General features: G+C 38.5%; 3 protein-coding genes across 3 annotated transcripts in view; all 3 read right to left on the bottom strand.

Annotated features, from left to right (window-relative positions):
• Positions 1–16,338, bottom strand: part of LOC117508781 (claudin-4-like) — a 55,170-nt gene that overhangs the window by 27,306 nt on the left and 11,526 nt on the right. The gene's annotated exons all lie outside the window — the stretch shown is intronic.
• Positions 3,915–5,349, bottom strand: cldne (claudin e). The gene has a single exon (XM_034168611.1). It carries the CDS (start codon positions 5,069–5,071, stop codon positions 4,436–4,438), a length of 636 nt encoding a protein of 211 aa, XP_034024502.1. The 5' UTR covers positions 5,072–5,349; the 3' UTR covers positions 3,915–4,435.
• cldnf (claudin f) lies at positions 12,115–13,486 on the bottom strand. Its single transcript, XM_034168608.1, has one exon. The coding sequence runs from the start codon at positions 13,314–13,316 to the stop codon at positions 12,558–12,560; it is 759 nt and encodes a 252-aa protein (XP_034024499.1). The 5' UTR covers positions 13,317–13,486; the 3' UTR covers positions 12,115–12,557.

Genomic DNA, 16,338 nt, shown 5'->3' with positions numbered 1-16,338 from the left:
TCCAGTTAGTGAGCCTGTTGCTCGCATGTTTGGCGTCATTAGAAACAACAGCTTGTTATGACGCCTTGCGGCTAACTGATCGGTTGTTATGGGCCAGTTACCATGTTTGTGAAGCATTGTGTATTCTCCAAAAAAGTAAAAATTAAAAAGTGAAACACTCAGTCTGCGAGTCTGAGCAAAAAACAGAAGAATGACGGATGTCTGCTGAGGAGCTTCTTTCAGAGACTGTCACTGCGGTCCCGGTGTGAGGGGACAGCTGAACCCCTCACACCGGCCAGAGAGAAACAGCAGCCGGGCAAATAGCAAACTCAGACTGTGGGTGCCCGGCCACCGGGTCAGTAGTCACTCCCGGTTGTTATGATGCCTCATGAGCGGCTAACCAATCCATTGTTATGATGCCTCACGGAGCAGCTGGCCGATCCGTTGTTGTGATGCCTCACGGAGCGGCTGACTGATCGAAGCTGGATGCCAGTTAAACGATAGCTCTGAAAGTCAACGTACGTCCAGATTTCTGGTTTCTTTTTGGCTTTGGTGTCCTTCGTTAGCCCTGTGTAACCGTGGCTTTACATTCATTGCTAGGAAAATTCAATGACCAAAATACCAACATTCTGGGCGCAATGAACGTTTTCATTATTATTTGATTTCTTTGTACGACTGACATCATTATTCAAGCGTTCAGAAGGCTATTCCTACTTCCACACAACTCCAAACAGTGACCAGAAAGTTTCTTGACAGTTCTTGTTGTTGAACGAAACCGCGTCTCCCTAACTGGATAGCATGCGCGTAGGCGCAGCTCTATCGCAACTTGAAAATCCCCCATTAGATCCACTTTTTATGGATCTACTGACACATTATTATGGCCAATCATGTCACACATCAGGCACTGCAAAATGGACGGTACATTTTGAGGACAAATGTGTTTGAACTTGAATATTACTGAAATATGCATCAAACCTGATATTAATTTGTCTTAAGTAGCCATATATTGTTCTGACTGGCTTTGTGTGTGTGTGTGTGTGTGTGTGTGTGTCTGTGTGTGTGTGTGTGTGTGTGTTTAGTGACATTTGTAACATTTATAAATTTTTTTCAAAGTCTCCTACAATATGTATTGATCATTTCTTTGCTTATATTTTTATTCATTTACTCCCTTGTTTTCTATCATGCAGGGAAGGTGCATGGGGGAGCAGGTGTTTGATTTGTTATTCTGGGGGGGGGGAGGGGATCACCACTTTAGATCAAAACTTTCTGGAAAAAAAAACTGTCTAAACATATGGACATGTTCTTCTCATATTTCAACAATTTTATTGCATTCAATTTTTATCACTTGTATTTTGAACTACAACTCTTATGGAAACAATTGAGATGTTCCATGATCTTCATCACGAGATTGTTTGGACAAATGTTTTATAATATGGCCACTGGACTTTATAAGTACCTGGATGCTTAGTTCCATCATCTTTGTATTTGCATGTTTGACAAATCTTTGTTGTGATTTGTTGTTTTGACTTTTTGTTCTTGTTAGTGTCACCAAACCCAGATGGTCACTCCTCTGAATCTGGTCTGCTTGAGGTTCCTTCCTATATGGCCCCATAATAAAACAACATTAGTTTATCATCCCCGCCCGGCAATCGGTCCACATCAAATGTTTTTTTAATTCTTATTTTTTTATTTTTGGCCTATTTAATTGACAGCAGAACAACTGATGCAAGAACCGGCACATCCGCTAGGTGGCAAGTATACTTTGGCCGAAGACGGCTGACGTTTACCAAGCCGGCAACCACACAGTCAGTTGCGCCGTCTCACTCACACACAGTATGCATGTTTATCACACTACTAGTGTGCAGAATACTGGCTGTATTCAACATGGAAACAAGATTTATTTTAAAAATAGCTGATATTTTCATTTCCTTACTTTGTATGCAGGTGCTGTATGTGTCATCTTTCAGTTGTGAAATGAGATTATACATTCCTGTTTCTAATAAAAATAAAAAAAATATTAAAAAGAAAAACCCACCTTGTTCACCACGTTTTTTCTAGTGCCAAGGATGATGAAGTAATTTTTTTCTTTTTTTATGGGGTGTTGTGTGTTGGGGGGGGTTTGGCTGGATGTTTTTGTGTTGTTTTCTTTTCTTTGCTCTCCAGGTGGTATGCAAACTGGTTTTTGTCTGTGGAGAAGGTGCTGGCAGAAGAGTCCTTCACCCTCATCAGCATTATTAGCTGCACCTGTGGAGGATGTTCACGTGCAGGCCTACTGACTCGCAGCACCTGTGGATGATGCTCACGTGTAAACTTAAAGACTTTCAGCTAAAGCAGATAATGAGATGACGTTCTGCATTTAAGCCATGAGTGATTCGAGCAGAATTGCCGGGAACTCGACCTTGTGACGTTCGTTTGTGAGACGCTGAGGACCGAGCCAGGGTTTGACACATCGTGCCTGTGAAGGAGGACGGGTGAGGGACACATGCTGTCAGCACACATCAGAGGTGATTATTGTCTGAATGATCGTTAATAGTAATTTGGCATTTTGTTACGCAGTATATTTGAACATTGATGAGAATTGTGCAGTTTGCTTCTCACTGCCGTGGTGTACGGACTGATGATCCTCCACCTGTTGTGAGAAGCTGCTCATTTACATAAAGCTTAAATTCAGACCTGAATGTGTTGCTGATAGTGTGTGCCTCTGAAAGATATTTGCTGTAGCTCTGTTGACTTACCTCACCTTTTCCATCCTTCACAGAGTCAGTTTGTTGTGTCCACCTGGGGGGTGTTTGGCGGTGAATCTGAGTCCAGAAGCGCCGAGGCTTCGATCCTTTTGGGCGCTGGAGAGCGCGCCGTCCTTCACTCCGCCAGACAAACCAAATATTTATGTTGTACACTAATTATTGCACTGGAGGGGAAATAAAATCGTTTTGTTTGTGGAACCGCTTTCTGGTTATTTAGCGCTGGGTTCGGTCCGCTCCTCAACCTGCATCTGCACATAACATGGGGCCTAATAAAAAATGCCAGAGGGAGTAAACTTATGGCCACAGCTGTTTTCTGCACTATTAGTATGCATGATCTGTTTTCTTTCTTTCTTTTTTTGCATGCCTTCATCTAAGTTCTTCACATGACTTTTTCATTTCATCAAAAAGAAAAACAAATCAGATCTGCTTCAGCAGCCCTGTACTGTTTCAGCAAACCAAACTAGAGCTAAAGATTCAATGCGTACTGTTTATTCCTTTAATTTTCATGCTCAAATGTATTTATTTTAATCAAATTATGTTACAGAATTGCAGGATTTTTCATAATTCCTAAAAAGATATGTGTCTTTATTCAGGTATATATTGATGTCATTGATTCAGTGGATAATCCTGCTAACAGATGAACAAGTAAACCAACAACAAACATGGGGCATTTGACGGAGGCAGCAATGCTCCTTATATATGCTGAAAGTAAAACACTGTCTGTTGTGTCTAAAATAAACTAACATTGTAAAACAGGTTGAACTACTTTAACGCCTACTTGAAGAACTTGTATACCCTGTTGTGTTACACTGTCTTCTACTCAGTCATACTTTGTACTTTGCATTACATGTAAAAATCATGACATTTTAGTTTTTATTAAACAGTGTTTTGATAGAAATGCAACATGCACCTGCGTATATTTATGAAGATGATGACGTGATAATATAGTTCATTGGTATTTCCCTTTTTTGATCAAGAAGCAAGCAATTTTTTTCAGTTTGGAATTTGAAAAGGTTTTTGCTTTCCCACACCTTTGATTTCTGTTTACTGAAATTAATTTATGAGCCTTCTACAGAAACAGCTTTAGTCGTATTTGTTTAAATTGTACGACCCAAATATGAATTTTCATTGTAGTACAAAAAATCCTCAAATCATCGTAACTTTTTAAAAACTGACAATTCAACAGCAGAAGAGCATTTAAACAAATGTTTTATTATAAATCACAGATTTGCGTAAACAAAAGCTTTTTATGATACTGTATTCTGAACATAGATATTTCTGAGATTTTCTGTAGAATATATTCACAATAAAACAACACAACTGTAGAAATTTTCTTCCATCAACGTTCTGCTGAAACCTTCTTAAACATCCTTCCAATGTAGCTGAGATTTACATAACAGAGGAAAATGAGCTAAGGTTTACTTATATCATAGAATATCTTTCACTCAGTCCAGATTTTCTCGCCAGTTCTGCAGGTTCACACCACGTATTTACACTGTGCTCCTCTTTTAAAAAGAAAAAGTCGTTTTCCTTCACCAAACAGTCCTTACTTTTTCACAAAATTACTTTAATCAGTCTCCTCTCATGTTGTGCCCCTTCTAAAAATGTGGCACAATTTCGACGGCCTCATGTCATTCTTAGGAACTCAGAATAAAGGAGGTTGCTTAAGAAACTGTAAAATAGCTGAAGTCTTTCTCTGGGGAATTTAACGCTCAGACGTAGGCCCGGCTGCTGACAACAGACCTGGCTCCAGAGTACTTGACTGGATACTCTGGACTTTCTTCTTTGGGTGGGCAGGAGCTACAGAGGAGCGCGCCTCCCAGGATGAGAAGAGCGGCTGTGCCCCAGCCAATGTAGAGTGCAGCTCCCAGCTCCCTCCTCTGAGCGTTGATTATGACGGGGTTGTAAAAATCTCTGATGATGGTGTTGGCCGACCAGCAGACAGGGACGAGGGTCAAGACACCGGCACAGATGAAGACAACCCCAGCAGCGATGGCAACCCTGGCTTTGGCGCGTTTTTCCTCCACAAAATTAGTGCATTTGCCCCCGGCGATACCCAGGAGGATGCCAAAGGCGGCGAGGAGGATGGCGATAACCACAAGAGCTCTGGCAGCCTGAAGGTCCTGTGGTAGAGCCAGCAGAGAGTCATAGATTTTGCACTGCATCTGCCCTGTGCTCTGCATCACACAGTTCATCCACAATCCTTCCCAGATGACCTGTGCCGTCACAATATTGGCTCCAATAAAGGCAGTGACCTTCCACATGGGTATTGCACAGATAATGATGGTTCCCAAGAAGCCAATGGCAGCCAAGACAAAGCCCAGCATCTGACGTCCCAACGACACCATGGTGAAGTCTAGTTTGGATGACTCGCTGCAGTGAGGAAGGATAGTGTTCAGGAGCAGGTCGGCTCAGTTCAGTTGTTAAGGTAAATGAAGACCAGGACACAGTTCACGCAGTTATAAAGATGTTTTTCTTGAAGGTGGAGTCAAACCATTCTTCACTCTGACCTGAAACCAGTACAGTGGGTGATTTACCTGCCCAACAAGATTCTTCACATATTCTGTGTGGACAGGGAGCAGTTTCGATGAGCATCAGTCTGTAGGTAAATGAGGTTTGTAATGGTGCTCCACATTCTTCCTTCTGACACTGATTAGACAGGTTTCCAAACGATCAGGTCTAGTCACTGGTTTCAGGTTCAAGAAGAAACATACCAACAATGGTGGGAGTATCACCGGATGTTAGATGTCATAGGATGTCCTGTTATGGTCTCATTAGCTTTTGTCAACAAAATTGTTCTTTTTTTAAATTCAATTGGCCATAATTGATTACCTCAACTATAGCAGCATGTGGCTTTTTTGTTTGGTAACCAGTCTAGTCAGTGTTAGAAAGAAGAATCGTTGTTACAAACCTTACAAAAATTCTGCAAAAAATAACACTTCATTGAGATTTCACTGGGCTTCTTCCATTTTCCTCAGAGTCAGCACAAGATGTTGATTTAGGATTCTTTATATAACTCCAGCTGTACAAGGAGAATGGGACATGGCTGGCCTTGAACGGTTCATAGTGAAGTCACCCCTCTGCGACCTCACCCCAGGTGAAGTCACCCCACTCCAGTAATGCAATATGTCAATTATTATATGTTCATGAAATAAATTATTTATAAACACCAGTGGCATAATACACTGTTGTTACTCAAGTTTTGTTTGTGAGATGATGTTTTAAGGTAGGGGGATGTAATTGTAAGGTAAAAAGCCATGAGATGCAGGGAGCACTGGTCAGTTCTAAAAATCACAATGGCAGGTCCCTAAATTTAAACTAGTCATTCTTAATTTATTTTTTTTTAATAAGCATATATAGCTAGCCTCAAATGGTTATTCGAAACTCTTGAAACATGGAAACAGTATATGATCAAGAGAGTCTGTGTTACCCAAACTGTGAAGAAAGTTGCTGGTGAAGAATAAACACTCACTGCTGAAACTGTACAAGGACCTGAGAAGGATCGCAGTTAAGCTACCCTGAGCATTCCCTCTTTGAAGGACAAAACCATTGTTCAAACACTGTGACAAATGAGTTCTCAAACTAAGACTACAAATACAACTATTTGCTGTTTCACAGTTGTGAAATAAACCTCATGAAGTACAGACAATAAGACAACAGGCTTAGGGCTCTGTTTGGGATTACTGGTGTTGTTTTAAAATGGTTTATGTCATATTTATCTGAGAGATCCTTTACTGTTTATATGAATCAAGTGATGTCTGAAACAACAATGTTGTCTTGTGGGGCACCTCAGGGATCTGTTCTGGGTCCATTTCTCTTTTTACTGTATATATTCATTACAATAACATTTCTTATCATCGCTATGCTGATGACATTCAATTATATTGTTCTTTCAGAGCCTCTGAGTTTTATAAATTGTCTATTTTAAATAATTGCCTGATGGAAATCAAGCAATGGTTAAACAACAATTTCCTTCAGTTAAATACTGATAAAACAGAAACATTGATTATTGCTCCTGACCATATGTTTTCAGAAATTAGGCGGCATATCAGCTTCTTAGGCTCTTCTGTTCAGTCAAGCCACAGTTCAATGTCCCTCGAGCTTCATTCCAAACAGCTGGTTCGAAATTGTTTTTATCATTTAAGGTATATTTCAAAACTCAGATTATTATTATTTTTTTTTTATAATATTTATTTCATTCATTTAAAAGAAAAAAAAACAGAAAAGCAGAAATAACAAAACATTACCATCCATTGAATGAAAAGGAGCAGATTGGAAGAACAAGTGTTATGTATTCTGCCCCTTTTTTACAATACAATCTTGCAATATCAAGCATCATTAATCAACATAATTTAACAGATTACATTTCTATGACTTTGTCACATGCCACTGATTTATTGCATAATTTTAACCATTATTTAAAAGACTACATCCCTAACAGATTACATTTTAAACTTCAAACATTCTAAAACACTATTAACAGATTACATTTTTAGCTTTGTCACAGCCCACTGACTTATTTCAAAGTTTTATACTTACGAAATACATCAAGTTTAATACATTTTTTAAATAATTTAAGTGACCTTGATTCTTTGATTTCTTTGTTGAGGTTGTTCCATAATTTTACACCATTCACTGCAATACTCCGTTCCTTTATCTTGGTTCTGAATCTTGTTTTTTTAAAGACTTCTATGCCCTTCATATTATAACTACTTACTCTTTTTTCAAACATATTTTGAATGTTTATTGGTAAGGTATTGTTATTCGCTTGGTACATTGTTTGTAATAATTTTAAATCAACTAAATCATGAAATTTAAGTACCCTATACTTAATGAACAATGGACTAGATGGATCTCTAAAACGACTGTTGCTAATCACTTTTAAAGCTCTTTTCTGCAAAATAAATACAGGTTGTGTATAAGTTGTACATGTTGATCCTCAGATTTCTACACAATAAGTCAAATATGGAACAATCAATGAATTGTACAATGTTAATAATCCATAACTATTTAATGAATATTTAACTTTATGCAAAACAGCGATGGTTTTCGCTATCTTTCCTTTTATGTAATTTATGTGTGACTTCCATGTAAAATCTTCATCAATCATAACTCCTAAAAATTTCATTTCTTTTACCCTTTGAATGTCCATTCCATCTATTTTTAATGACACATCACTTTTTTTTACTCTGTCATTAAACAATATGAAATTTGTTTTATTAAGATTAAGTGACAATCTGTTTATATCAGAGCAATATTTAACTTTTTCCAACTCTGTATTTATCATTTGTGCTACTTCCTGTATATCTGATCCAGAGTAAAATAATGTTGTATCGTCAGCAAATAAAATGCTACCAAGTACATTAGATACATTCACAAAATCATTGATATACAAAATAAACAGTTTGGGTCCAAGTACCAACCCTTGTGGTACTCCACAAATAATATTACACAATTCTGACTTAGTGTTATTTATCTGAACAAACTGTTTTCTATTTTCTAAGTAGCTTTTTACCCACTGATGTGCAATCCCTCTTATTCCATATTGTTGTAACTTGTGAAGCAATCTTGAATAATCGATAACATCAAAAGCTTTTTTCAGGTCAACAAAAACACTTACAAAATAATCCTTATTATCTATTGCTGTTGATATTTTCTCTGTTAATTCCATAATTGCCATAGCTGTCGAATGTTTTGTTCTGAATCCATACTGAGCATTATTTAAAATATGATGTTTCTCAATGAATTTATCCAACCTTGTCACAAAAACTTTTTCCATAATTTTAGAAAACTGTGGAAGCAATGACACTGGCCTGTAATTTGAAATGTTATGTTTCTCTCCATTTTTATATAATGGAACTACCTTGTCAATTTTCATTTCGTCTGGAAAAATTCCTGTTGACAGACAGATTACAAATGTAAGTGAATGGTTCAATAACAGTTTCTATTATACTTTTTACAGTCATCATGTCTAAATCTTCATAGTCAGTTGATCTTTTGCTTACACAGTTTTTTTTTTTACAATATTCCTTATTCATATTATTTCATCTTTTTCCACATTGTCAAGGAAAATCCTATTGACTGTATTTACAATTGTATTTAATTTATCTTCTACTATTGGTTTATTTCCCACCAGACTTGATCCTACCTTTGAAAAATAATCATTAAACTCATTTACAACTTCTTTTATGTCATATATCTCTTTATTTTCCTTGACAAGGTAATTCGGAAAAGTTGATTTCACTCCATCACTTTCCATCACACTTTTTATAATTCCCCATGTTGCCCTCATATTATCTTTACTCTTATTCAATTGTTCACTATAATAATCTTTTTTTTGTTTCCTAATTATTGTCAATAGTTTATTTTTATATTTTTGTATCTATGTTCTGTTTCCTTTGTTTGCATTTTTATAAAGCACCTATATAAATAGTTTTTCTTTACACAAGCATTTTTTATTCCCTTGGTCAGCCATGGTTTATTTACTCTTTTCTTACTAGTTTTTATTAATTTACAATTTTTATTATATGATTTCAACAGTATTTTCATAAATGAATTATATGCTACATTAATGTCACCGACATAAACTTACACACATAAAGAGCGTTTTGTTTTTGATTTGATGGAATAGCTCTATTCTATCTGTAAATTTCACAACACAAGAGTCTGGTGCTCTGTATACACAACTGATTAGAATATTTTTAGATGTTTCATGTACAATTTCCACTTTACAATTTCTATGACTTTCTTCTACAATTTTACGTCAGATCTGTTTTTATGTACAAAGCAATACCGCAATACCTCCGCCTTTTTTATCTCTTCTATTTACAAAATATAGCTCATATCCCTCCATTTGAATATCAGCCATGAGGTCATTTTTTAAGCCAAGATTCTGTGATTGCAACAATGCTGAATCTATTTTTAAATTGGTTTAAATAATCTTTTATTTTTGACATTTTACAATACAAGCTTCGGATGTTTATATGTATGAGTGACAGGGTATCTTCAGTAATTTTTTCACTATTTAATTGTTTTTCCATATAATACAACCAATTGTAGTCAAGTCAAATATACTTTCATCAATATTGGTGTCTATGTCACATATTTTATCATCTGTTTCCATATTTGATCTGATTTTTTTGTTGGTCATACTACCAACTGACGTCATATTTATTTGTCTACTCAGGTCTGTACTTTGTAAGGTCCTCCATGTCTCTGATTTGTATACCCTTTGTTCCTTCTTTCACTCTAATCCAAACCCTACAGTTCCAGACCCATGTAGCAACAATGTGTTTCTGATGTGTTTTTTTAATAGTCTTACTTCCCTGGCAATATCTGCATTTTTTTTCGTTAGATGCTCATTTATATAGACGTGTTCCTTTCAGATTCTTTGCCTGTCTTAATAATTCATTTTTGTATTTTCTGCTTGTAAATCGTATTATAATATTAGGTAGTTTATTTTTACTGTCTTTGGATGGAATTGTGTGACTGTCTGGTATAGTATCTTGATGTATGACAACACCTTTTTGATATAAAAAATTTGTAACTTGCTGTTCTAGTGTTTGTAGTTCTTCAGGTGGTGCATCCTCTCCACTGGCTCCACCAGAATCCACCACCCTCGCGTACGACTGATGTTTTGTTTCCAAACCAGTTATTATAACATCATCTTTTCTAGAATATTGTTCAAGTTCATCCACCCGTTGCTCAAGTTTCTTAATAATCTTATCCTTTTCTTTAACAAGATTTTGGAGCTCCTTGATCTCCTTCATCAACTTGTCTAAATTGGACATGTCTTATTGGTGTCAAAGGTTGAAATTTAGATGATTATTCATTATCTCTTCTCGTTTGGATTATTGTAATGGTCTTTTTACTTGTTTCAGTAAATCAGCTTCGGATCGCCTTCAGTCTGTACAGAATGCTGCGGCAAGGCTTTTAACTGGCACCAATAGAAAATCCCATATCACTCTAGTTTTGGTTTCTCTTCATTGGTTGCCAGTAAATTGTAGGTTTCATTTTAAAATTTTAGTTTTAACTTTTAAGGCCTTACATGGTCAAGCTCCTCAGTATATCTCTGACCTGCTAAAACCTTATTCTTCATGCCGAGCTCTTAGATTGTCAAGTCAAAGGTTGCTGTTGGTTCCACGTACGCGGATCGGGCCTTTCAGGTAGTGGTACCAAGGCTGTGGAATTCTCTTCCTCTGTCTTTATGCTGTATAAACTCAATTCACTCTTTTAAAAAGCAGCTGAAGACATTTTTATTCAGACAGCTTTTAATTAATGTGTTGTTTTATGGTGTATTCTATTGTTTTATATAGTTTTGAAATGTTATATTTTCATTGTGAAGCACTATGTGATTTTTATCTGTGAAAAGTGCTATAAATAAAATTTACTTACTTACTTACAACATCGGGGCAGAGCAGAAGTCCATCACAGGTGCTTCACTTCCTCTAGATAACCCCCTCAATTTGGGAGAACGTGTCATCATCGTAATCGCCCATGAACTAGCTGGACTGTGAGATGCCGGAACTCTGATCGCACTGTGGTGCATTTTGGGAAGCACTGGGGGCCGCCAGGGGGATTATGTGATTGGGAAATATTAAAGTACTGAATATAATAAAAATGAATACACAACGGTGTCTTCACCTAGAGTGGGGTGACTTACCGAAAAAGTGGGGTGACATCACTTGGGGTGAGTTTGCAGTGGGGTGACTTCACCAGCTACCCCTTGAACCAGGGACATTCTGTTTGGGAGGAAAGTGGCCTATCTGCATTTTACAGTCATAAAGTCCTGTATGTCACAGTAGAAACATTGTAGAATAACAGTACAGATTTACTGTAAAATAACAGTATAATGTTCCTGACTCTCAGGTCAACTGGGCTTGTTTTGTGCTTCCTTTTGTATTTCACACATTTTGGTGAATTACATAATTGGAGTAAGTGGGTAAGAAAAAAAAAGCCATGAAAATGAAATTATCAGCAACTTTTAAAGTCATTCTTATGAGTATTTACAAAAAATGTAAGATTGTCTTTTTTCCCTGTACATATCTCTCTCTCTCTCTCTCTCTCTCACACACACACACACACACACACACACACACACACACACACACACACACACACACACACACACACACACACACACACACACACACACACACACACACAGTGTATAAACATTATTATAACTGCTAAACTAATGTTTCATTGTAAAGAACAAAATACTGGAGACATGAAAAGTTTCATCATAAATAAAGTATTATTAGATTGAAAGAGCAGCGAATCTGGTCTCTCTCTTACACACACATACACGGCACACAACACACACACAGAGCACGCTTGTATTTTTCATAGGACTGTAAAAATACATTTGACTCAACAACCACATGCGCTGTCCAGTAAGACAAATATTTTATTGACATTTCTTTCAGCAATTTCAAAACTTAAATGAAGTTTACAGAGAACATACACAACATACATCATTATATAAAAAAAATTTTCTTTGTTTGATGAAGAAATAAATGCTGACTTTCCGGTGAAAAGCTCATCACTTTTCCAAACACACGGCCACAATGACACAGTACGCCTTCAAAAACTTTAACGCCTTCAAAAGTTTACAGATCCAAAAGAGCACATTATTATTGATTCATAATAATCAAAGGCTGCAGTGATTGCTTTAGTGAAACATTTTTTTTCTCCTAGCAATATACTAGAATAAGTACAAACCTCAACAACTGAGGGTCCATGTTGGTGCGATTTTCATTTTCAATGAAACAAGTTATTACAAAGAACAGGGCAGAAATCTCAGTCTTCGTTCTCACTCCGTCCTGTCAGATCCTAGATGTACCGTCCACCAGAGTATGCACTCGGTGGGGCTGCGTATGGTTTGTTGGGTACATATGAGCCTGGGGCTGTGTAGGGTCTGCTGGATGGGGGAACGTAGACAGGTCCATAGTTTCCTGGGTTCGTCTTTGGCCCATAGTAAGGGTACAAGGGCGTTGGTTGATAGCCTGGATATCCATACATGGGCTTTTGCGGAGGGCAAGAAGTGGTTAGGATGATTCCACCGACTAAAAGAATTGCAGAAGATCCCCATCCGATGTAAATTGAGGCCCCGATTTCCCTCCTTTGTGTGTCAACAGTCGCAGGGTTTATGAAGTCTGTGATGGTGACGGTGGCTGACCAACAGACAGGGATGAGGACCACAACGGCTGAAACGATGAGGAGGCAGCCCCCTATGATCACCACTTTAGACTTCGAGGAATCTTTTTTCAGGCAGCTAGTGCATTTGGCTCCGACGAAGGTGATCATGAAGCCGATGAATCCGATGATGAGGGCGATGATGACCAGGGCTCGCGCAGCCTGCAGGTCTCTGGATAGGCTCATCACAGATTCGTTCAGTTTGCATTGCATTTGCCCCGTGCTCTGCATCACGCAGTTCATCCACAGGCCGTCCCACACTATCTGGCCTGACACAATGTTGGCTCCAATGTACGAGGTCACTCTCCACATGGGGACCCCGCAGGACACTGCCACCCCCACCAAGCCTATGAAGCTTATGATCTGACCCGCCACCTCCTTGCCAATCTTCCCCATGATCAACACGCTTCGTGTGTGGCAGGAAAGAGACAGCTGTCAGTTTACTGTTCTTGCTGTTGAGAGCTCAGTACTGTCACACTGAATCAGCTCTCTCTGCTGCTGTTAGTTAGGGAACAGGTAGGAGGAGGATAGGGCGTTGTCAGGTGAGTTCTTCTGGATGAACTAGATTCCTCTTTCTTTCACACAGCGACGAGAAAAGGCGTGGCACCCATTGTAAAACAATGCCTTGTTTTGGACCTTCGAAAACGCAGTTTTAACATTTGGGCTATTATCATGCAAACATGGATTTGGCTGATTTTGTGATGGACCATCCATGAGACTTATTAACAAAATCTAAACTATGAATGCCTCAGCAGCCCTATTACTATAAATACAAGATGACATATTACTATATTACTGAATATTTGATGACACTCAGTACAAGTTTCTTCATACTTTTAAATGACAATCATATTGTCTCAATAAGTGTGGCACCATCGTTGTAGCAAACATCACCAAGATATCAATATCTTCTAAGTAGTAATAACGATGCTACCATATAAATTAAATGATATTAAAATTTCACTCAGTGGAAATATTGTAGCACAGACTTCTTAGGTGTCAGAACCATTAAATGTGTAGAAAGGCACATTATTGCACATATTTGTAATAAAATGCTCAGAAAGGGCAGACAAGGTCGGGTTTGCAACAGCTAGCAGCTACTGCTAGAACCTGGACCTGGCACACTAGGTGTCACTCAAAGTGACCACACCACAGATTTACTAGATAGGATCGAGCTGTACAAAAGGCCTGCCCTGAGCGGATTGCGGGCCCGCCAGCTTGAAAGGTTGAAGCGCTGCAGCAGTCTCGTGCTGTCAGTGGAAATTGCACGCTCTGTGCTTGTAATCACTGTTGATTCTCTGGCTGACTTCTCTGCCATTATTTACATTTAAGGCATGAAAACTTGTGGTCAATTCAGATACGTAGATTCGATTTATGAAGTCAGATTTAACATAATTGTTGATCGTTTCTCCCTATAAGGCTGCGAATGGAGCGTAAAATGGGGCTCCTGTCAATAGAAAACTCATGTCATCAGTCAACTCTCTGGCTGCTTTTCTTTTTTTTCTGTGCTTTGACAGCGAAGGATTGGAACAAAATCATCCCATGCTGGAACGCAGCCCCCAGCCGACCGCACCCACCACCCGCCGAGAAAGGGCAACCACGCAAAGTGAATATAAATAAAAATGAATGTCTAATTCACATATATATATATATATATATACTTTTCTTTGAAAAGAACCAGGTAGTCACACAGTGAGAAAAACAAAATCATATATATATATATATACATATACGAGGTCTGTTAGAAAAGTATCCGACCTTTTTATTTTTTGCAAAAACCTGATGGATTTGAATCACGTGTGCTTGCATGAGCCAACCTTGAACCATCGTGCACATGCGTGAATTTTTTTCACGCCTGTCGATTGCGTCATTTGCTTGTAAGCAGCCTTTGTGTGAGGATGGGTGGAGTCTCTCGTTTTTTCTTTGCAAGGAAATGGCAGAATGAATGGAGCAGCGCGACTGCATCAAATTTTGCCAGAAACTGGGCGACAACCAGGTGGAAACCATTCGGATTATTCAGATGGCTTTCGGTGACTATCCTATGGGCATCACACAGATTAAGGAGCGGTACAACCGGTTTAACCACTTAACACCTGAATTTATATAGCTGTATATAAAAAAATGTTTTGTGTGTGTTTTTGCCTTTAAGTAGATGGTAAATAATGTTGAGATTATTAATTTCACTTTTGCACAAAAAATAAATAGTAATTTTGGTATTTTGGTAATAATGTATGTTATAATGTTATACTAATAATACTAGTATGTTGCAAATTTGTGACAACAGGCATACAGGTCAATTTGGTATCTCCACCCATCCTCATACAAAGGCTGCTTACAAGCAAATGACGCAACCGACAGGCGTGCAAAAAATCACGCATGCTCATGCCCTGCGATTTTGCAAGTTCTCCCACTTAGAAATCATGGAGGGGTCTGAAATTTTCATCTTACATGCATGTCCACTGTGAGAGACATAATAAAAAAAAATAAAAAAAATCTGGAAATCACAATGTATGATTTTTTAATAATTTATTTATCTGGAGACTGGCCAGGCTACTCCAGGACCTTGAAATGCTTCTTACGGAGCCCCTCCTTAGTTGTCCTGGCTGTGTGTTTGGGGTCATTGTCATGCTGGAAGACTCAGCCATGACCCATCTTCAGTGCTCTTACTGAGGGAAGGAGGTTGTTTGCCAAAATCTCGCAATACAACCCCATCCATCCTCCCTTCAATACGGTGCAGTCGTCCTGTCCCCTTTGCAGAAGAGCACCCCCAGAGTATGATGTTTCCATCCCCATGCTTCACGGTTGGGATGGTTTTCTTGGGGTTGTTCTCATCCTCTAAACATGGTAAGTGGAGTTGATTCCAAAAAGCTCTATTCTGGTCTCATCTGACCACATGACCTTCTCCCATGACTCCTCTGGATCATCCAGATGGTCACTGGTGAACTTCAAACGGGCCTGGACATGTGCTGGCTTGAGCAGGGGGGCGTTGCTGCCCTGCAGGATTTTAAACCATGACAGCATCATGTGTTACTAATGTAATCTTTGTGACTGTGGTCCCAGCTCTCTTCAGGTCACTGACCAGGTCCTCCTGTGTAGTTTTGAGCTTTCTCAGAATCATCCTTACCCCACAAAGTCAGATCTTGCATGGAATCCCAGACCGAAGGAGATTGACAGTCATCTTGTGTTTCTTCCACTTTCTAATAAATAATCATAACAGTTGTTGTCTTCTACCAAGCTGCTTGCCTGTTGTCCTGTAGTCCATCCCAGCCTTGTGCAGGTCTATAGTTTTGTCCCTGGTGTCCTTAGACAGCTCTTGGGTCTTGGCTATGGTGGACAGGTTGGAGTGAGATTGACTGAGTGTGTGAACAGGTGTCTTTTATACAGGTAACAAGTTCAAACAGGTGCAATTAATACAGGT

Source organism: Thalassophryne amazonica, chromosome 4 (assembly GCF_902500255.1).
Source record: "Thalassophryne amazonica chromosome 4, fThaAma1.1, whole genome shotgun sequence".
Lineage (NCBI taxonomy): Eukaryota > Metazoa > Chordata > Actinopteri > Batrachoidiformes > Batrachoididae > Thalassophryne > Thalassophryne amazonica.
The sequence above is the reverse complement of the archived record's forward strand: the minus strand, read 5'-3'. Positions and strand labels throughout refer to the sequence as shown.

Excerpts from the sequence above, each read along its gene's own strand:
- cldne (XM_034168611.1), bottom strand. The coding sequence starts at position 5,071 with ATGGTGTCGTTGGGACGTCAGATGCTGGGCTTTGTCTTGGCTGCCATT.
- cldnf (XM_034168608.1), bottom strand. The coding sequence starts at position 13,316 with ATGGGGAAGATTGGCAAGGAGGTGGCGGGTCAGATCATAAGCTTCATA.